We start from the raw sequence: 23,887 nt of genomic DNA, 5'->3' as shown, positions 1-23,887 counted from the left end.
TGACAGCAGAGCAGCAAAACAAAATATAGAACAACAAAAAAATAAAATTCTATAACAAAAAAAATCTAAAGCCAAACCCACACTCTTGATGGTCCTCAGCAATCACCCCCTCTCATCAACAACCACCGCTCCAGATACACAGACACACACTCACACATTTAAGTAACAAGCTAACACACCACTACAACCACAAGATACTCAAAGCATGTTCTGTTCAGTTTAAGGATATCAAGGAGCTACACCAACAACAACAGCAGCAACTACCAGAAAGTGCGAAACAAACACCAAAAAAAAAAATCAAGAAAAAATAAACAAAAAAGTCGACAATTTCGAAAAGCCACAAAAATATTGAATATATGTAAGAATGTGTGTGTGTGTTTCAGATATAAAGGACCTGTGCGACAACATCTACTTACCACCCACTTTGGCTACAAAAAAAATCGCACCCTTACAACTTTACGACCTTTTTTCAGCTTCAACATACATTCACTCAGCCAACCGGAAAACGCCTCTTTTTTTCCCAGCAAGCCCACGTTGTTGTATTCAAAACGATTACAACAAATCAAACTTCCTGCCGCACTTACAAACTCATCATCACCGTCTTCTCTCCATTTTATATATTTTTTTTCTGTTCAGTTCTGTTCGCCAGCAGAGGTCAGGCTACAACGTTTCACTTACATTCATCTGCTAAAGAATTACTGTTGTATTTTTGGGTAGAAATGATGATGGCTTTTAGACAGAAATTCACCACAAAATGTCAAGTACGATGAAAAAGCTACTAATGTCATTCACTCACACTTCGTACTTCATCGTACATTCAACATTTGTAACAGACTCCTTCCTTATTTGTGTCCATGAGCTCATCCTAAAACACACACACTCTCACTCACTCATATATTTTATTATTTATATGCATGGGTGTGTGTGTGTGTTTGCTCCCATGTAAATGTGTTTGTGTAGTTATTTTTATTATTGTTGTATTTGTGCGCCTGATTCGGTAAATAAGCCAGACATTTTTTTGATTTTTTTTTCTCGTAATTTTGCTTCGCAGTTGGAGCCAAGCTGGATTACCAGTTGCAAAGTCAATTAACAGGGGCGTTACGCATTGAATTTATGCTTATTTTGACTATGGTAATTAATTAAACAACGTCACTGTCTCTGAAATAGGTTGATATGGTTGATATTTGACAGTGGGACTAGTTGGGTTAAATGGAGGATCACGAAATTAACTGTGTATAGAATACTAATTGAATTTGTAGAGGTCATATTCTCCCTATGATCTAGGAGTTAAGCTAATACTAATATTGGTTATCCATAGGTATATCTCAGATGTTTAGCAGATTTCGATTGTATTACCTATGTATATATTAAATGCTGTAATTGCTCTATCCCGAATAAACTGTGCAGTCCTTTAATCCTTTAGTTCACTACTAGTTGAGTTCACGAGTCAAGCTCATAATCCCATATCGTGAGAGATTAAAAACATCATTTCAATAAGTCCGCAATTTACCTGCTCTTAACTGAAAGGGCAATACTGCTTCTGTCAACAGGCATCTGTCAGTAGACTCCTGTAAACATTTAAACAAGCTGCGTCATTTAGTTTGTGTTTGAAAGCCATTGATAGGAGACTACCTCGTGACTTGAGCAGAAATTGGAAAAAAAAAAGAATTTCGTCTGCTCATTAAGCATTATTTTTAGCGGAAAAAATCTTCACTCAAAGCAAGGCTAAGCTTGATAAATACTATGGTAACTGCATTATCAATTTCAAAATAAAAGTTGTAGATGCTGAACGTTCTGGACGCCCAGTTGAGGTCTCTTCAACCGAAACAATTGAAAAACAAGTAAGAGTGCTATATTCGGCTGTGCCGAATCTTATATACCCTTCACCAAATTATACTTCAAAATTTTAAATATTTTTAGGTAAACAAAATTAATTTTTTTTTTGCAGTTGTTTTTTTAAATTTTTTTTTCGATTTTTATTTAAATTTTAAAAATTTTTTTTTTGGTGTGAAAAAAAAATTCGGGATAAAATTTTTTTTCCGATTTTGACCCATTGTAGGTCCAACTTACTATGGTCTTATATACGTCGTTGCAAATGTCTTTGAAATATCTATCATTAGATATCCATATTGTCTATATTAATGTCTTAGTAATCCAGATATAGGTCAAAAATAGAGGTTGTCTTGGTTTTTTCCTAATATCTCAGCCATTTGTGGACCGATTTTGCTGATTTTAAATAGCAAACTTCTCGAAAGCATGTCTGACAGAATTATTGAAGATTTGGATCCCTAAGTTATCTGGGGTCTTCAGAGAATTGATTTCAACAGACAGACGGACATGGCTTAATCGACTCCGCTATCTATAAGGATCCAGAATATATATACTTTATAGGGTCGGAAATGAAAAATGTAGAAATTACAAACGGAATGACAAACTTATATATACCCTTCTCATGAAGGTATAAAAACACGATATGGTGTTGACCGATCGGATATTGAAAGTGCGAGAGATTATGGAAGCCATAGGCATGGTTTCAATTGTTAATGATCGCTTGGGTATGAGAAAGTTTTCCGCAAGATGGCTGCCGCTTTTGCTCACAATCGGATGTACAAAACGGAACACACATGTGCAGTTTCCATGGGAAAAATCTATGAATTAGGCTATGAAATGCTCCCTCTTTGACCCAAGTGACTATTTCCTGTTTCCAAACCTGAAGAAATGGATCGGCGAAAAGATATTTGACTGCAACGATGCAATCATCTCACAAAAAATACCTATTTTGATGACCTCCACAAATCTTTTTGGAATTGATAAAAAAATTGGAGAAACCTTAGACAAAGTGCTCAAAGGAGACTATGTTGAAATTACACAAAGAGGACTGGTGGTATCTAAGAATACAATGTTCATTAAACAAACCCTTAAATATCCTAAGTCGCCATTTAAGGATAGTAATATCCCAGAAGTTATGCTGCTTGAAAGATCACAATTTCAAATAAACAATTCCTTAAATATACCAAGAGCACTTAAAACATCTGAGGTTTTCTCCTTGCCAGCGTTACAAATCGCTTTATCTGAGCCCATGTATAACGTTCCAATGGCGAACCAACGATGACTCAAACAGGGAATCGATATTATTTCTAAAATATCCATTAGAGTTACCAAATAATAGTTTTGGACCGGTTTATTTCAAAATATTTTATTTTAAAGATACACAGTGCCATAGTTATTTTATCATGTCATCATTGGACTGACTCGTAGAGTTCTAACTCTAGTATCTGTAACATTCACTTTCCTTAAACCGTATAAAACTCAACTCCTGCGATATTGCGTTTTCCTTATCCCAATGAACTTGAAACATTTTTAAGATCATATTTAGATATTTACATGTAGGAGTGTTGTATTCTGCTGTGCCGATTCTCTTATATCGACTACCTATATAATATTGGCACCCGATTTGGTTAATTTTATACGGACATTTAGTTTTGGTTGGACAGAAATTCTCCATTTTTCAATACCAAACATTTCTGATCAACAGAGAATATTTGGGAAAAATGTGAAGTGTACCTTATCTCCCTGTTAACATTGATTACTGCACTCCCTTAACCTTTATCGACATACGCTTCTCTGTATCGTTGGTGGGTGAGTTACATTCGTCTAGGGACACGTTTGTCATTTATATAGATAACTCCAAGTCTGCGGTTGGTATGGGTGGTGTTTTCTATATTCCCCATTTTCAGAAGGGGATGTGTTTCAGGATCAATGTAGTGTAATTCAAGCTGAAATTTCAGCGATCAAAAGGGCGGTACACTGGATGAAGTACTATAGGTTTTTTGGTGTGAATATCCGAATCTGTAATGACAGTAAACCTGCTATCAAATCCCTATCTGGTGTCTACTCGACATCCAGATTGGTACATGAATGCCGGGTATCTCTTAACGAGATGGCGAGATTATCTAACCTGGACTTATTCTGGGAGCCGGGTCACTCAGGTGTACATGGCAATGCTATTGCGGATGAATTGGCCAAAAGATTCTCACGTCTATCCTATTATCGCTATCCTGCTGTAAATCACTCATACAGCGTAAATAATTTGAGTCTGCTCAGCGCAGATGGTCTAACCTGACAACTTGATATTGAGGCTCACATGGCCCATTCTTGACCATTATAGGTCAATATCCCTCACGGGACTATCACGAACTACGTTGCGAGCTCTGATATCAGTGCTTACTGGGCACTGCTTGATTGCTGCGCATTCTAGGGGACTAAACACTCCATACAATGACTTCTGTAGAAGTTGCCATGATGAACGCGAGGAGGAAACGTTTGAACATCTCCTCTGTCATTGCCCTGCTCTATCGGGGGCTCGGACTGCGACAATATGTAGTAATTTTCTGCACGGCCAAAAGGATCTATCTACTGTGGATGTCAGGAATATAGATTCGTTCATTCGTGCGTCAGGTTGGTTCGGCACTGAACCCATTAATCTCGGTGAATTAATCCACCGCATCTGCCTTGAGGCTAAGTTTATTCTATATAATTTTGCTAACAAAATCAATGTCGGGAAAAGTTAAGTTTCCTCAATATATCAGACTCACAGATAAAAATCTAGATGCTTCATAAAAACATATTCTCTATCTATTAGGGTATTCGAATTATTCGATTTTTCTCTTGTTCGAATAAAACGAATGATTCGAATAAGAGATTTTAACTTGTTCGAATAATTCGATCACACGTTGAAAATTAATCGAATTATTCGAATAATTTAAATTTTTTTAAAAAAGTAAAGAATGAAGTTTTGATGTCGGCTTTTTAATATTTTATTGTTAAAGAAAAACAAAAACTAACGTTAATGTTAACAATTCAAGTATTGATAATGTTAAAAAACATTCGAAAACAAAGTCCATCATTAAATTTGCAACAGAAATATTCTGATCAGATTAACTCTCTTTAGTTTACGTTTTGGAGCTATGCTTAATACAATATACTCGTTTTAAATTGAGTAACTAATTCTTTAGTTTAATTCTTTTACTATTTTTAAATTATTTATAACAAATTGTATTATACATTAAGCTCTATCAACGTTGCCGAATCTTTGCTTAATAAAGTGGTCTTGGGGAATTACACAATAAAGGGAATCTGTCCAAAGTTTGAATTTTGATATCATTGTCAGTGAACGTGGCTAATTTGGCCTTCATCTAGTTCAATGTAGTCATTATAAATGTCATCCTCAATATCACTTTCGACGACCGTTTCAAAATCACATTCAACTCCACTTTAATCTAAGTTAAAATTTTGATTATTAATTGCGATTCTTCTAATATTTCGCCAGCTAAATAACAAATATTTTATTCCGTACCTTTTATTTTCATTGGTTCAAGTCCTAAGTTAAAATTTTTTAAAGATTTGTTTTAAGAATTGTAACTTCTTGCAGTAATATTTATATATTTATAGAAGGAGCTATCGGAACACTCACCTTTTGTCTTTAGTTATTTGTCGAATTTCAGAAACAATACAATTTTTGTGAGTCATTATTACTTATTTAAATTTGGAATTATGAAAAATTTTAAGCAATTTAATAAATTTAAAAATAATGAACATTTATTCCTTTTATTCGATTATTCTACATAGAATTGTTCGAATTGTTCGTTATTCGAAAATGGCCATTTTTAAATTGTTCGAATAATTATTCGTAATGAATACCCTACTATCTATATATTTAACATATTGTTACGTTTTAACCTTTTCAAAACGCTGGTTTATTTCCTTTAAATAAACCGGATACTTTTGATTGCAAATAAAAGCCGTTTAGTAATTTGAAAATTATAACAACTCTTTATTTATTTAAAATTTTCAACAACAGTCACTCAATGTTTTTTTTATACACGTTTATAAATTCTCAGAAATACAGACACTTTATAATGTATACGAATCCACTTGAAAAATACAGCACACTTCAAGGCACTCAATTGATGTTTATTCAAATAGCGTCTCTGATAAACTCACTCCCGACTGCAACCTCTGCCACTATTTATAACACTGCATTACCATCTAGAAAGCTCTATTTCTACAATGTTCTTTAACTGAATATTCGAATTCGACAGCGTTGCCAACTTACGATCAATGGTCAACTGAAAGCTTTTATTTAATAATGCCCACAGATATGTTACAGTTTGCTATTACAGCACTGTTATTTGAAAGCATTATGCTACTTTTAAATCAGCCCTTAAAATCATTATATTTGAATTCAAGTACAATTTCGTAACAATATGTGCTAAACGCTTTAAAAATTGTATAAACATGTTTAAAAACAGGATAATCGATTTTTGCTGAACATGACAAAATCAAAGCTATTTTATGTTCGATTCAAAATATTTGACATCTCTGACCACTGTAACCTTATTAAACCAAGATTTTCGTCTTGTATATAAAAGAAGAATAATGCATTAAAAAAATGAGCAGAGAAAAATACATAAAAAACGTATGTAGCAAACACAACACAAGTTTAAGAAGAGGCGTGACAAAAATTGCGATACATACCCCAAGATGAAAAGTAAATAAAGTCAAAATAGCACAAGAATCAAAAATATAAGTAGCTACAACTATGTACAAGAATAAAAAAAAAATATCATGGTTTATAGTTACATACATACTTCCTAAAAAAGAAAGAGGGTATTTTTTTTACTTTAACACGTTGACGCTCACCTCAAAATTGACGAATCCACCCAAAAACACACTTAAATTTTTTTGGTTATTATTTAATTTTAAAGGTGTTAGATGAAGATTTCATAATTTTATGATAAAATTTTGCATTTTCTAAAATTTTTTTATAAAAAAAGTTAGACGTCTATAGCCGTCATTTGTTTTTCATAATAACCATTTCTCTGATATACAAATTACGGCTTTAGACGTCCTGGTATTCAAAAATATTTTTTTGAAATAACTGAAAAAATTCATGATTTTTATTAATTTTAATTAAAGTTATTTCATCTTTACATAAAAAATAAAAAGTTCAGTTCTATATCTTTCTATTCATATTTAAATTTAATAAACTAACAAGTTTAATATGATTATGATAGTATTTATGTATATTTTATACAGATATGTGTTTACTAACAATAAAGTAAGTGATACGGCTCAAAGCTTTCGGGACATAAAGCTGGTTTTTCAGGACATGTTTTACACCTGTATTTTGTCTCTTTTCGGAATTTGTTTTTTGTGCAGTTCCTGCAACGGTAAAATGTGTTAGTTCTTTTATAGTTTTCTGGTGTCAGAATCTTCTCAATGTAATGTTGTTCAGATAATTTTAAAAAAGATGTGTTGGATGTCCTTTGTGGTCTGCCATATGACACATCAGCTGGTTACCATCTAAAATATGTTTTGGTAATCTTATAAGGGATTTTACAAGAGATTCCCTAAACTCAAGGAACTTTACATTTTTATGAAATTTTTTATACAAGTAATACGAATTCCAAACACATAAGTCTAAAATGTGAAAAATTATTACCAACGGATACTCTTTTTTGGAGAAGAATAATACGAGATAATTCGATCGCATCTATCAATGCCCAAATATGTATATCGTCACAAATAGGTAATAACTAAAACCTTCACTGATATTTAAAAAAATACAGTTAGAATTATCAACAAAACCATAAACAAACATTTACATTGTCCAAAAGTAAGTCAGACTCAAAGAGAGGCTAAAAATAATAAATAAATTATTGACGTCTATGCACGTCATTAAAATCTACAAGTACTCTTATAGCAACAAAATCATAAATCTAAAAATAAATGAAATAATATAACTGTAATATTTTCCTTTTAAAATAGTATTGAAGGAATTGGTAGAAAGCTAAATCACACAGATTTATAGTTAAAATATTGTTTTATAACTTTAAATATTTATAACGGTTATAGACGTCGTTTGCATATATTTGCACTCGGACACGACGTCTATAGACGTCATTTACGTCAACGTGTTAAGCCAAAGAAGCCTGCTGATAGGGGTTGATTTACTGACTCAAAGGAAATGACTTATTTGTTGTTGTTGCAAATGTCTTACATGTATTTGTATTAGTATAAATATCTAATTACAACTTATTTATGAAAACCAAGGAAACTCATACACACAGAAAACAGATTCGTATTCACAACCGAATTTGGCGCCAATCGAATTTTGTCGGTTGCAAGTACTATCATTCTATTCAGTTGCAATGACTGAATATATTTGTATATACAATATCCCTTTGCTGAATTAACGATACACACAACTGTTCGAAAATAATAATTCAGTGGTAAGGACTGAAAGTATCAGTTGGAACAATTAATATATTTTTTGTTTTGTCAAAATACATACACACATAATTTAATTATTTTTTTGTGACTCTTTATTCGTTTATACTAAAATTACATGTAAATATGCTACATATCTAATTATATCTAAACATAACACAAATAATACTAAATGATTCTTAAAATAAGAGGATCTTGCGAAGGTTGGAACAGGCCCGTATTTCGTTTTTTGTCCTATATATGAGTCGTCCATCACAGTAGGTACCAACATTGGAGACATGTTCAGGTTTCATTAGGCGCGAAGCAGCAAAGCATTTGATTTCTGCGTTTATGACAAGTGTTGAAGATACAGTCACGATTTTTTTCTCTGAAATAATGTTAAAAAAGCTATAGAGACATTTTAAATTTATGTACAAAAATGTATTTAGATGGACCTAATTAATAATGAAGAACTTACCTTCTCGTTTATAATTATTACTGGTTATTTCTTCTTGTACAATAAATTTAATTATTTTGATTATTCACTTTATTTTAATAATTCTTTTTATAAAATGACAAAAAACTTAAAAAATTTTCCATTGGTTGACAAACTAGTATACTTGTATATCATAATGGAATTTTTCGTTTGCAACCATCAATATGCTGAATATAATTCGGTAGTGTTTTCCGAATACATTAAATTAAGTTTAGTAAAGACACAAACCGGTGTTTTAAGGCTGCTTCAACCATATTTCAATTGCAATTATGGTTTTACGATTCTTATTACCGAAATTCAGTTAAATTTATAGTTATTTAATAACTACAATAAATATTCGATATATATTATTAAATTTTAATAATCATAACCGATTTCCAACAAATCTGTTTTCTGTGTGTATGTATCAAAAAGGCTTCTAAGAAGGAGGAGTTTAGGTACAAAAAACAGGCCTAATTATAATTAATAAATTAAAACAAACAGAATAAAACATTAATACAAATAGTATTTGTGTTTCTTTATTTTAAATCAATATTGCAAAATTTCTTAAATTTCACTATATCTTAACCCAACCTTTCAATTGATTTTTTAATATCTTACCATTGATTTTTTTCTATTTGTGCTCTTACTTCTTCCATGTGATGTAGCATAAAACTTTGCTGTGGTTATATTAACCAGTAAGGATGCAAAGTCATTTAAGGATCCACTTCACTCGTTATGCTCGTAAAAAACAACAAAAAAAAAGCTACAACAAAAAATATAGCTCCCATACAACAGCAGACATTCCAAAAAAGTATACAGATAACAAAAAGCCAATTCACTTCGCTCATTTCCCTAACATACTTCCAACTTCAGCCTGACACCCCCCCCCCCCAACCACACATACATATCCTGGCTGCCTTAATATCCCCATGCACACATTCCCATACCCTTTCCACAGTTCACCCAACTACACACATTTGATTGTATACCATTACAGTCAAACGAATTTGTGGCATCAAAAAGTCGCTTTTTTTATTATGGTTCTTAATATCTGGTTATACAAGGACTCATTCCATATTTTCATTTATGTATAGAGAGTGTTGTACTTACCAATACTCTGACACATTTGGGTAACAATGTATTGGTTGCAAAAACTCCACCCTTTTTGTAGCGTCCATTTTTTAAAAATTACCAGCATGCGCTCTAAATAGTGGTGAATAAGTTGAATGTGTTTTCTCTATGTTAGAAATGTCTCTTGACTTTTAGGCAGAGAGTGTGAGATGAAGGATGTGTTGAAATAACGGTAATGTTATATTACTGATAACAGCTGATTTGTTTTAACTTTTTGATTTGTTTGGTATTAAAGTCACGTGATTGACTTTTACATACATACTATGTACAGAGGGACAGTGGGTTAAATGAGTTATGTATATGGTGAAAAACATGAAATAGAACATCTTACATATATTGCTAAATATTAATTAGTTGGCTACTGATTTGAAACTATTAAAAGGACACGGTAAATAGCTTAACTCTGTGAATTTTATAAAAAATTAAATGAATATAATTAATAACGGAACTTTTGCCATTTAAATTAATATTTACTTTGTATGGGAAATGCAACGCCCACTAATCCCATTTTCGCTTATTTTCAGCGAATAAGAAATTGATTCCTAAAGAGTTTAAATAATTCTACAATTATAGTTCTTCAGATATTCGAAACTAACTATTTACTTTTTATGAGATATGCCACGCCCAATAATCCAATCCCACGAATTTCCAGCAAAACTATGTAAAATGATAAGAGAGCCATTCAGACACAGTTTGAAGAATCTGGCAATTATAGGTCTCAAAATATTTAGAAATAAATCTTTACTTCCCTGTTCCGATACTGCCCATTTTTATACCCTTCACCTTCGTGCGAAGGGTATATATAAGTTTGTCATTCCGTTTGTAATTTCTATATTTTTCATTTCAGAATCCTATAAAGTATATATATTGTGGATCCCTATAGATAGCGGAGTCGATTAAGCCATGTCCGCTGTCCGTCAGTTTGTTTTTTTAAATCAATTTTCTGAAGACCCCAGATATCTTCGGGATCTAAATCTACAATAATTCTGTCACATATGCTTTCGAGAAGTTTCCTATTTAAAATCAGCAAAATCGGTCCACAAATGGCTGAGATATGAGGAAAAAACCAGGACAGCCTCGATTTTTGACCTATTTTTGACCTATATCTGGATTACTAAGTCATTAATATAGACAATATGGATATCTAATTATAGATATTTCAAAGACCTTTGCAACGACGCATATAATAAGTTGGACCTACAATGGGTCAAAATCGGAAAAAATATTATTTAATCCGAATTTTTTTTCATCAAAAAAAAATTTAAAAAACAAAATTTTTTTTTTTAAATTTAATAAAAAAATTTTAACAAAAAATTAAAAAAAATGTTGTTTACCTAAAAATATTTAAAATTTGTATTTTGAAGTATAATTTGGTGAAGGGTATATAAGATTCGGCACAGCCGAATATAGCTCTCTTACTTGTTTGGTTAAACTTCGTGCAGTGATAAGAAGTTTCAGGACTTTCACAATTACAGTTCTTCAGATATTCGAAATTAATAATTTACATTGTATGGGAGGTGCACACCCACTAATCCAATACCACCTTTTTTCACCCAAATGTTAAGGTTGCTATTCGGACAACACCATTATAGTTCTTAAGATATTTAAAAATAACTATTTACTTTATATGGGAGGTGCAACACCCCCTGTTCTGGTCAATGCCATTTTTAGTTAAACTTCATGTAGTTATAAGAAATTGATTCGTATAAAGTTTTAAGACTGTGATAGTTCTGCAGATATCTGAAAATAACTATTCACTTTGTATGGGAGTACCATGCCCATTTATCCAATCATGTCCATTTGCAGCCAATTCTTGCGAAGTTTTGCGGCTTTTACAATTATAGTTAAGCAGATATTTAATAATAACTATTAACGTTGTATGGGATGTGCCACGCCCACTTAAAATTTTGAAATAAAAAGTACCCTATTGTTCTTTCCAGATACGGAGAAACTTACAGTAATTTCAAGAGCATCGGTCCCGTGGTTTAGCCATCCATAAAGCACAAATAAGCAAACAGACATACATTTATTTGTATATGTATATGGGGGATTTCATGTCATGACTTTTGAAATCGATATCTTCCGATCGCAATGATTGGATAGTAATTTAGACACAATTTTTCAACAAGGTGGTGCCACGCACATTTATCCAATCTTCCCCATTTACAGCCAAGCTGCATACAATACCTAAGTAAATCCCTCGAAATTTCGCGGCTTTCACAATTATAATTCACCTGATATCCATAATAACAATTTATTTTGTATTAGAGGCCACGCCCACTTAAAATTTCGAAAACAGGAGTAGCATATTGCTCCTTCCAGATATAGAGAAACTTACAGTAAACATTTCAAGAACATCGGTCTAGTGGTTCAGCCACCTATAAAGCCTAAATTGTAAACTCTGACAAAAATAGTGTATCAAAAATTCATCCTCCTCCTCACTGTAAGGACTCCCATTAGTCTTCTCATTTCAAAATATCTGATAGATATTTATCTAGATATTCTCATAATAATAAAAACAGCAGATTCATGTTCACTATCAGGATTATCAGATGTGATGATTTCTCGGCGATTTTCAAACGTAAGTGGGATCAAAATATAACTTTGGGCGATTTTTTGCAAATTTTAAGAACAGCTTTTTCTGTGAGTTCTATTCATATTTATAGGAAATATCATAAAAACCGATGGTATTTTCAGCGTTCCTGGACTAATGTTTCTTTAGAAGCGTATTTATACTCGATTTAATTTTTTTTATATAAATTATTCAATATGTAAAAATTGAATTCAATTCAATATGAACCATAGAGAATATTTGGGTACATTTTTATTCCCCTAGGACCTTCTCTCTATTGGTTTGAATAGTAAGTGTTGTATTATATAAATAAGGTTTTACCAACAGAGACCTGATGCAAGGATAAGCAAGTGCCCCATTTTTCCCATCTTCTTCTCTTCCAAACTACTGCAATATTTATAGTGTTCTCTTGTATATTCTAGATACTCCAATTGGATGTCTTGATTTGTTCGACATTTGTTTCATCCCACAATTTGTTTGTTTGTACTCTAACCTGGACACCTCATGCACTGGAAAATTGAGAATTGGAGAGACAATTTCAGAAGATTTTTATTTTTTTTGCTGTTATTCAGTTTAATAAAGTAATTTCATATCAAAGCAATACACAATTTCTTATTGAAGGAAATTGTATGCCGAATTCATATAACTGAACTCGTTCTCTATTGAGATAAAAAGTAGTTCTGGGTTGATTAACAACTAGCGCGCCTTTGTCATTATTTCTTTAGTGCAATCTAGCCCGTTTTTATTTGTTTGCATTCGACAATTTTTAGTTTCGCTCTGACTATTGTGTGCTGTAGATCTTGGTCTTTTAATTTGAAAAACCCTTGTAGAGACCATAGAAAACTCAACACTGATACTGGTGGAGTACCATTTATAACTCAAATTAGGAATTGTAAAGTACCAATTATGAATCAACATATGAACTGGTAGTCCTACCATTATCCGTCTTAATATAAATATGAAGATTTGAGCGTTCCAGCTTCATATATGAGGAGCCGCAGAACAAAAGGTACTTTTTTGAAAATTTAAAAATTTTGGGAAATTGATTTTTTCTAGAAGATTTTAACCAAAATATTATAAAAATACCAAAAAATCAATTTGTAAAAAATTTCGAAAAAGTACCATTTGTTCTGCGACTCCTCATACGCCAATAAAGCTCGACTAGGGACCCTGGCATTTTGAATATGCAGAAAATCGGTCAGGAAAGGACTGTGTTTGGTGTTATACACGGTGTTATATTACTTCTTCAAGTAAGCCAATTTATTGGTCGAATAAAGTAAATAAGTAAGTTCTTTCTCCTGTAAACCAGACATTAGGAACAATTTAAAAATTAACTAATACTCAGATAAGAGAGTATTAAATGATAAAGTGAGAATGCGGATTTCTATGCCCCTTGGAGTAGAGTAGAAAATATTGTTCGCTTAACACATTGATGAAATCCTTAATTGTTTTCAATGTGTTAAGATGTGTTGCTTTATTAGAAATATGTGTTTTTAACAACTTTTTAGTAGGACCAATGGGCATATTTAAAAATTATACAATTTAAGTAATTAAATGCCTTATATTAGTTTTTATTTAAGGCATTATGTTGAAATGAATGCAAAGAAGACACTTCTTTTTAAAACAAATACACGAATAAACGACAAAAAGTGTGTGCCAACATATTTCTTACTGCATAAAATCACAAAAAATTATACTGAAAAGCTTTACAAACATTAAGAACAAATTTTTATTTTCTTTATATTTTGGTGGAGGTTTTTTTTTTGCTAAATATGAAAAATAAAAATCTTTTCATTCTTTCTAAATTAAGGACAAAAACACAGGACATTAAAACAAATGATAAATCCCCAGCAAATAACAGATATAAAAAAGAACAGTTAACAAAAATTAATGGCCGTTTTTTTAGAAAAAAATAAATTTTTTAAAAACATTTAAATGTAGCTGAGCATTACAATTGTTTTGGTTTGAGCTTAGTTTTTTTTTTCAACATACACTCACAGAAAAATGTTAAATATTTTAAATATAATAGATAAAATGGGTTGAAATAGAAGAATTTAATAATCAAACAAGTAGGAGTGCTAAAATCGTGAAAAACTAATTTTGGTGAAAATAAAATTTTGTGGAAAACAAATTGTGCTAAAAAATAGGTGGAAAAATTGAGGTAGTCGTGGTTTTTGCTTATATATTCATGAGACTTCTAGAAGATGGCGCTGTATATATAAATAGTTATAGCGAGATGTGAGTAAGTCAGTGTATCGTAGGTGCTGTTAGAGTTAACATCTACCTTATTAACAGTGCGCTTTTAAAGTTTGTAATAAAATGTGTGTATTAAAAGAGAGTTAACAATTTCTTGGTGCTTTTATTTTCAATTCAAAAGAATACGATTTATTTAAAGGAATTAAACCACCGTTTTTAAAAGGTGAAAACTTAACATTATTAAACCTGCCAGCTGTTGTCGGACTTTACTAAAAAATCTGTTGTTTATAAAAATCTTACTATTTTTTGATTTCTGTTTCTTATTTTATAAATAACTCCTGAAGGCTGTGAGTGCCAACCACAGTTTAGTTTTTTTTTTTGTTGCAATTTTCTTATTATTTCAAATTTCCGAATAAGGGTGGAAAATAAATTCCTTAAGAATTTTTATAAACCTCTTTCTCTGAGTGTAATGGCTGCATATGAATGCGTTTAACACCAGCAACTGAACAAAAAAAATGCTTTATAAACAAAGAACAAATACAAAAATTCACAGCGAACAGTTAAAAAAATGTCACAAATATTTATTTAATGGATTTATAATGTTTCATATTCTAATTGCTGTGGATAACAAAACACTGATGGTTACGTGTCTTGGCAAAAATTTTAGAGTTTTAAATAAAAAAAAAACAAACAAAAAATATAATAAAAACAAAGTTATCATAACTAAATAAATTCATCATTTAAACCAATTTTATTTATATTTCAATATAGGTAGGTGGTAATATTATTACATATTGACAAATAAAATTCAAAACAACGTAACAACAAAAACCGATATCCAATAATTGATTAATAATGGTGAATAACTTCAACAAAATTCTATAAAAATTAAATCTTAAATCTCAAATGGTTTTAAGAGGTTTATATCTGAAATAGAGTTAACATCTAAAATGATGTTACGTTGTTTTGCATTTTAGCTAACGTAATTTGGAAATATGTACATATTATTCAATTTTATTCACGAAAAGAGAAAAAGAAATCAACTGTGAATCGCTCTTTGCCGCCCACGATCCAATGAGTAAAAACTGCATAATCCCCATTAGCCAGGGGCATCCATTTCAATTTCTCCATATCTATGCGCATACGATTCATTAACACATTTTCCTAAGTAAAATAAAAAATCATTATTTAATATAAAATTAATAGTTTGAAGCTTAAAACTGTAACCTAAATCTTGTTTTCCAAATATTTAAATTAACCCTCTAACCCGCAAACTTTATAAAGCTAAAAAAAAGTTGTCGAATAATTTTTAGGGTAATTATGGCAAAATAAGCTCAGAACAGCCATCAGAAACTAATTTGGAAATTAAGCTTAGTAACCAGGTGGAAAAAGGTGAAGAGTGCCTCAGGGTACTGTTGCCGGTTTAGGTGTAAAAACCAATAACAAAAAAATTTGTCGACCACATCATCTAAAAATTTTAATTCACAGGAATACATTCCAGCACATGTCCGGTACATACCAAATTTTCAAAAAGAAATTTCCATGTGAATTCTATTTAAAAAAAAATATATTTTTAATAAATCTCCGCATTACACTTTTAATAAAAAACAAGTAAGAGAGCTATATTCGCTGTGCTGTGTCGAATCTTATATACCCTTCACCAAATTATACTTCAAAATTTAAAATATTTTTAGGTAAACAAAATTTAATATTTTGTCCAGTTGTTTTTTTCATTTTTTTGAAAAATTTTTTTTCGATTTTTTTTAAAATTTTTTTTTAATTTTAATTTTTTTTTTTTTTTTTTAATTTTTTTTTTTTTTAAATTTAAATTTTAATTTTTTTTCCGATTTTGACCCATTGTAGGTCCAATTTACTATGGTCTTATATACGTCGTTGCAGATGTCTTTGAAATGTCAATCATTAGATATCCATATTGTCTATATTAATGTCTTAGTAATCCAGATATAGGTCAAAAATAGGTCAAAAATCGAGGTTGTCTTGGTTTTTTCCTTATATCTCAGCCATTTGTGGACCGATTTTGCTGATTTTAAATAGCAAAATTCTAGAAAGCATGTCTGACAGAATTATCTGGTGTCTTCAGAAAATTGATTTCAACAGACAGACAGACGGACATGGCTTAATCGACTCCGCTATCTATAAGGATCCAGAATATATATACTTTATAGGGTCGGAAATGAAAAATGTAGAAATTACAAACGGAATGACAAACTTATATATACCCTTCTCACGAAGTTGAAGGGTATAACAAGTAAAAGAGCTATATTCAGCTGTGTCGAGTCTTATATACGCTTCACCAAATTATACTTCAAAATAAAAATTTTAAATATTTTTAGGTAAACAAAAATTTTTTTTCCAAAGTTGTTTTTTTAATTTTTTGGAAAAAAAATTTTCGAATTGTTTTTTTAAAATTTAATTTTTTTTTTTAAATTTAAAAATTTTTTTTTTTCAATATATAGCGAAAAAAAAATTTTGTTGAAAAAAAATTCGGGTTAAAAAATATTTTTTCCGATTTTAACCCATTGTATGTCTAACTTACTGTGGTCTTATATACGTCGTTGCAAAGGTCTTTGAAATATCTATCATTAGATATCCATATTTTCTTTAATAACTTAGTAATCCATATATTGGTCAAAAATAGGTAAAAATCGAGGTTGTCCTGGTTTTTTCCTCATATCTCAGCCATTTGTAGACCGATTTTCTCGATTTTAAATAGCAATCGAGCCGGAAGAATTCCGGAGATATTGATGTATGAATCGTGTATATAAGTATTTGGGGGCTTCGGAAAGTTGATTTCAACAGACAGACAGACGGACATGACTCGACATGAATCGACTCCGCTATCTATAAGGATCCAGAATATACATATTTTATAGGGTCGGAAAATTATATTGTGGAAATTACAAACGGAATGACAAACTTATATATACCCTTCTCACGAAGGTGAAGGGTATAAAAAAGGTGAAGTCAGTATCGGTTTATTCAAATAAAATATGTTTTCATTTAGTCACTGACTACATTTGATTTGCTCTGCGTTAATTGCAGTTTTGTGTTGATCAGTTAAAAAGCTATAAATAAGTTAAATTAAATTAGTAAGCAACAAATGTTTTGGAATTTTTACAAGAATAAAATTGGTTTACAAAGTATTTTAAGTGAAAATTTACCAAAACAAAAAGTTATTGGTAAAAACACTACCAAATCCCGGAAGATCAGGAAAAGAAGAGCAGCTGAAACTGCTGCTGAACGCGAATCGCGTATTCAGAAAATCGGTAATGGGTATCTACGTCTAGAGACGCGATAATAGAAAGAGAATGCTAATCGCATCTTGTGGAAAATCGCGAAAGGTCATCTAAATGTAGAGCTGCTGAAACTAGGGCTTTTATCCCGGGAATTCCCGGTACAAATTTCCCGGGAATTTTGCCAATTTTTCACTAGAACTCTATTATTTTCACCAAAAAACACTGAAAAAACACTCGGTAATAATAGACCGCTTATTATTATTTATTTGGGGTTTTTCGTATGAAAATTTAAAAAGTGAATTAATTATTTATAGAATTTATTTCTTATTGAATTTTTTATTCAAATCCATAACAAAATAGCTTCAAAAATTTATTAAGTGATTAAATTCTTCTTCAATTCAAATCTAGTACAAAAAGGCTTAAGACAATTTTTTCAAGTAATTTTGTAAATCATTTGATTTAACAAAAATTTAATCATTAAAATTTTGAATAAATTCTATTATTAATTAACTTTAAAATTAATTCAGTTTAAACAAATCAAAAAAATTAAATATTAGGAATGGATTTATGGAATGAAAGGCTGACATTCTTTAATTACGGATTAAGATTTTAGTAAGCACAAATTATATTAATTAATTCGAAGCTCTGATATTTAATAATTATGAAACTAAGTTTTTATATAAAATTTGGCTATAATATTCCTTATATATTTCGGGAATAGTCGGGTACCCGGGAATGTGGAAAAAAATTTACCGATTCCCGGGAATCAAAAAATGTCGGGAAATTAAAAACCCTAGTTGAAACGTAAAGAGAACGCGGCGAATCACGGCTTCAGCAAATGCGTCGCAGTGCATCTGCATCGAGAGCTGCAGAGATACCCCAACAGCATATGAAAAGACTAGAAGCCAATTGCTCACGAATGGCTCGATCATGAGAAAGAATCGATTTAAAGTTGGCGACATTTCATTACAATAAGGATGATTGAAGCAATTTTGAATTTCACTAAGGAACGGGAAATTTGCTCTGCCACAAATTATTGAGCCGCTTCTTAGTTACATTTCCGGTGCCACTCCGATTTCCAAGCACTTCCTTTAAAATATCCGAAAATAAAACTCATGCTAAAAAAGTTCAAGGCCAAATGTACCACAGAATTGGATCGTTGCTCCCGTTACCCAATGATGATGCGGAGTTCCTTCAAATTTATTTCACTGGAAATGAAGCTACAGAAGCCGAACACCGTTGCGCAATCAGTTCTGAAGCAATGTTACACAGCAGCCTTATCCGACAGCTGATTTACATTTGGAAAATTCATGTTTTTCACACGATCAATTGCTCCCGAGTTGGCACACCAAATTATTTATATATTTTTACTCCAAATAAAAAAAGAAGAAAGATGTATTCATAAATATAATATCCCATTTGCCTTCAATACATTCGTTTCTCTTTTTTTTATAGATATCTGCAACAACTTTGTCATGAGACTACCACATCCGAAGTCATGTCGAGAGAGTCCGTGATTTAGTTTTGTACGACACTGTATATTAAGGTTGTAGGGCCAGCAACGCAGACCGTGTTCAGCTAGTCTAGGATAAAAGCTAAATTGGTTCCATATAAAGATCTACGGTTGAAATCATAAGCGTATCTAGGCTATTATTCCCTTCCCAAAATGAAAGTCACACTTTCCTCTTCATCTATGTTATATATTGTTAAAATTTCGTAATCTATTCAAAGTATACATTTAAAGAAATGTATTAACCCCCTTTCTATACCTGATAAATTTGTATCATGATAAACGTCAAAATGGTTGTCAAGATAAAAAATTATCAAGTATAGTCTCTATTTATTAGTAGTATTGCTTCGTTAGGACACAATTGTTAGTGCTTTTGCACTAACAATTTGTTGTCACAGTTGTTGTCGCAGACTTGACAACAAACGTCATTAATTGTTATGATAAATATTTGTCAAGTATAGACAGGGGGTAAGGAATATGAATTCGGCTATTGAAAAATATCAATACACTTACAAAAAATTTAAAAAAATAAGGCAGCAATTAAAATAAAGAAAAAATATTTGGGGTGAGCAGATGCGAGTCTGGGGGGGCTTTGATACCCCAGCCCTCCCCTATCTACTCCAATGGTTGAAGTTGAATTCTCTACGATTGAAGTTAAATTGCTTCTATATAAAGATCAACGAGTAAGGCTAAATTGGTTCTTTATAAAGTTAAAGCAAAATTGGTTCTACACACAGAAAACAGATTTGTTGGAAATCGGTTATGATTATTAAAATTTAATAATATATATCGAATATTTATTGTAGTTATTAAATAACTATAAATTTAACTGAATTTCGGTAATAAGAATCGTAAAACCATAATTGCAATTGAAATATGGTTGAAGCAGCCTTAAAACACCGGTTTGTGTCTTTACTAAACTTAATTTAATGTATTCGGAAAACACTACCGAATTATATTCAGCATATTGATGGTTGCAAACGAAAAATTCCATTATGATATACAAGTATACTAGTTTGTCAACCAATGGAAAATTTTTTAAGTTTTTTGTCATTTTATAAAAAGAATTATTAAAATAAAGTGAATAATCAAAATAATTAAATTTATTGTACAAGAAGAAATAACCAGTAATAATTATAAACGAGAAGGTAAGTTCTTCATTATTAATTAGGTCCATCTAAATACATTTTTGTACATAAATTTAAAATGTCTCTATAGCTTTTTTAACATTATTTCAGAGAAAAAAATCGTGACTGTATCTTCAACACTTGTCATAAACGCAGAAATCAAATGCTTTGCTGCTTCGCGCCTAATGAAACCTGAACATGTCTCCAATGTTGGTACCTACTGTGATGGACGACTCATATATAGGACAAAAAACGAAATACGGGCCTGTTCCAACCTTCGCAAGATCCTCTTATTTTAAGAATCATTTAGTATTATTTGTGTTATGTTTAGATATAATTAGATATGTAGCATATTTACATGTAATTTTAGTATAAACGAATAAAGAGTCACAAAAAAATAATTAAATTATGTGTGTATGTATTTTGACAAAACAAAAAATATATTAATTGTTCCAACTGATACTTTCAGTCCTTACCACTGAATTATTATTTTCGAACAGTTGTGTGTATCGTTAATTCAGCAAAGGGATATTGTATATACAAATATATTCAGTCATTGCAACTGAATAGAATGATAGTACTTGCAACCGACAAAATTCGATTGGCGCCAAATTCGGTTGTGAATACGAATCTGTTTTCTGTGTGTATATAAAAATGTATGATAGAAGCTAAATTGGTACTACATACGGATCAGCGATTGAATATACATAAACACGACAATAGAAGCTTAATAGGTTAGTCAAAACTAATGGATATTTGACCAGATATTTAATAACGGTAGCAAACCTAGGTTTTAAAACACATGTTTATTTTCCATCACATAATTTATCTGCACTTAATTTACTCACGCTTATAGGACAGGATCGATTTATGTTGGTATATTTTTCAATTTGTTTATATAAATAGTCAATCATGGGAAAACTTGAACGTTTCGCTAAAAATTTGCAACTTTCAAATGTAGTGTCTTGAAATAAATATGGATTGTATTTATTATTCGAACGTTTGTATAAGCCAACCTTACCCTGAAATTAAATTTTTTTTATAAAACAAAGAGCATTAATTTACACAAACTATTAATTGCCAATAAATGAAAATACTTACTACAAGTTTTGTAAGTTCATTAGCAAAAGTAATATTTATGGTTGTTTCCGATATCCAACGTGATATACGTTTATTAAAACATTTTGTAATATTGACAAAACTTGGATCCAGATTTTTACATTTTATTGAAGTTATATCTAAGTGACCACTAAATACCTTTAAAACGACAAAAGCAATTCAAATTATTTTTCATTTATTGTTGGTTAAATATTTATTTTATTATTCGTACATTTATTATAATGGAAATTATAATACAAAAACGCAAAATAGTTTTTTGAAAATTGTTTAATAGCATTTTAAAATATGTATAAGTTTACATTTCAAATGCTAAATATTGTGTTGAGCAAAGTATATGCTGTGATTTTAATTTGGCTTCATTAATTGGCCGTTCATTTTGGCTCAATTAAATCTATGAAATAATAATAATTTCACTGTATTAAAATAATTACTATTTTTATAATATGTAGGTATGTACGGGTATATGTCTGATACTTTAAATTGCTAAATTTAAATAATTGACTCTGGATGTAAAAACACAATAAGTGTACATTAGTGAGTGTGATTATTCGAATTTGTTTTCAAAAACCGAAATTCGGTTATCTAAAATAGTAAATAGCCTTAATGTCGGTTAAGGTTTATTGTCCAGCAAATGATGAATATGACAATAATAATGTCAAATATATATGCAACTCCTCCTCCAATACTTCTTCTCTAATAACCCGCATCGAACTAGACAATACACTACAGGTAATTTTACCCATTTTTGAGGCAAAAAGTAATTTTTTGAACTTTCATGAATTTATTTTTTGTTGTTGGTATTTGATAAAGAAAACATTAAAGCAAACAACTGCAAAATTTTGTTTTTGAGCAAGTCATTGTTTGTGAGCAAAGTGTTGAAATCAGTATATACAGTGCAATTTGTTCAAATTTTTAAGTTTATTTAAATAGTGAAAAAACAAACAGAAATTTAAATTAAATATGGCAAACATAAGTGATAGTAAGAGCTTAAAATTTTAAGAAAAATATTTTATAAAAACAAATGTTTTTGGCGAAAAAACTCATGCTTCTGACATAACCCATAATTTTATAATATTTTCTGAAAAATTAACTTTGGATAAACTTTTAAAAAGTTGGCCGAATTTGGCCGGGTTTAAACAATCAGAAACGTGTTAAATGTGGAATTTTGTGTTTAATTTGTCAATTTCATGTTGCACTTTTTGAGAAATATCATTTTTCGTAGGCAGCCTCCGCTTGCAAAATAACGAATTTGCGGAAGTTTGGTTGGATGAAGAAAAGAAAGAGGAGAAGAATGCTGCTGTTTTTTTTTTGAATAAGGAATAGGCTTAAGTGAAGGAAAACATATTTTTTTTGATGTTTTGGAAATAAAAATGGATCCGCCATTTTAAATTTGGAAAATTTTACCTCAGATTCGAAATCAGCAATCGTCAATACCTACGTATATCGATTTTCATGTAAATCAGAAGTCATTTTAAAATTTACGCCGCCATATTGGATCCACCATTTTGAATTTGAAAAGTTTTACCTCAGATTAGAAATTAGCAATCTTGAATACTCCTGTATACCAATTTTCATGTAAATCACAAAGAATTTTAAAATTTAAGCCGCCACATAGGATCCGCCATTTTGAATATGAAAAATTCTACCTCAGATTCAAAATCAGCAATCGTGAATACACCCGTATACCAATTTTCATGTAAATCAGAAAACATTTTAAAATTTAAGCCGCCACATAGGATCCGCCATTTTGAATTTGAAAAATTTTACCTCAGATTCGAAATCAGCAATCGTGAATACCCCCGTATACCGATTTTCATGTAAATCAGAAGTCATTTTAAAATTTACGCCGCCATATTGCATCCGCCATTTTGAATTTAAAAAATTCTAGCTCAGATTCGAAATTAGAAACCTTGAAAACCTCGTATACCGATTTTCATCTTGTTCAGTGTTTCCTTATAGTTTTGTCCACAAAAATGGGTAAAATTACCTATAGTGGATTGGAGGGACATTTAGTCAACTTAAAGAACTATGATTTAAGTAAAATTTAAACCAATTAAAGAACTACGATTGAAGGGAAATTTAAGAACTACGATTAAAGTAAAATTTAAACCAACTAAAGAACTACGATTTAATGGAAATTTAGTCAACATTAAGAACCACGATTGAAGGGAAATTTAGTCAACTTAAAGAAATACGATTGAAGGGAAATTTAGTCAACTTTAAGAA

General features: G+C 30.8%; 2 protein-coding genes across 2 annotated transcripts in view; both read right to left on the bottom strand.

Moving 5' to 3' along the window:
- Window positions 1-3,673, bottom strand: part of dsf (dissatisfaction) — a 64,885-nt gene extending 61,212 nt beyond the window's left edge. Inside the window, exon 1 of the mRNA XM_065500334.1 lies at window positions 3,619-3,673. Within this exon, the coding sequence (XP_065356406.1) occupies window positions 3,619-3,673 (55 nt within the window). The remainder of the gene's footprint in view (window positions 1-3,618) is intronic.
- Window positions 3,674-15,662: 11,989 nt separating this feature from the next.
- LOC135950805 (uncharacterized) lies at window positions 15,663-23,494 on the bottom strand. The gene is made up of 3 exons (XM_065500333.1): window positions 23,429-23,494; window positions 21,391-21,564; window positions 15,663-15,812 (listed from the first exon to the last, which is right to left on the bottom strand). The coding sequence occupies exons 1-3, from the start codon at window positions 23,492-23,494 to the stop codon at window positions 15,663-15,665; spliced, it is 390 nt and encodes a 129-aa protein (XP_065356405.1).
- Window positions 23,495-23,887: the final 393 nt, after the last annotated feature.

This window comes from Calliphora vicina, chromosome 2 (genome assembly GCF_958450345.1).
Source record: "Calliphora vicina chromosome 2, idCalVici1.1, whole genome shotgun sequence".
In the NCBI taxonomy this organism is placed as follows: Eukaryota; Metazoa; Arthropoda; class Insecta; order Diptera; family Calliphoridae; genus Calliphora; species Calliphora vicina.
This window is presented reverse-complemented; position numbering and strand designations above follow the sequence as displayed.

Bases quoted from the DNA above. Each gene is read 5' to 3' on its own strand.
- LOC135950805 (XM_065500333.1), bottom strand. From the start codon at position 23,494: ATGACTTCTGATTTACATGAAAATCGGTATACGGGGGTATTCACGATT. The intron at 21,565-23,428 runs GTAAAATTTTTC...ATTTAATTTCAG, and splicing joins TTGCTGATTTCGAATCTGAG to GGTAAGGTTGGCTTATACAA. The intron at 15,813-21,390 runs GTGAGTAAATTA...TATTTTACTTAG, and splicing joins ATCGATCCTGTCCTATAAGC to GAAAATGTGTTAATGAATCG.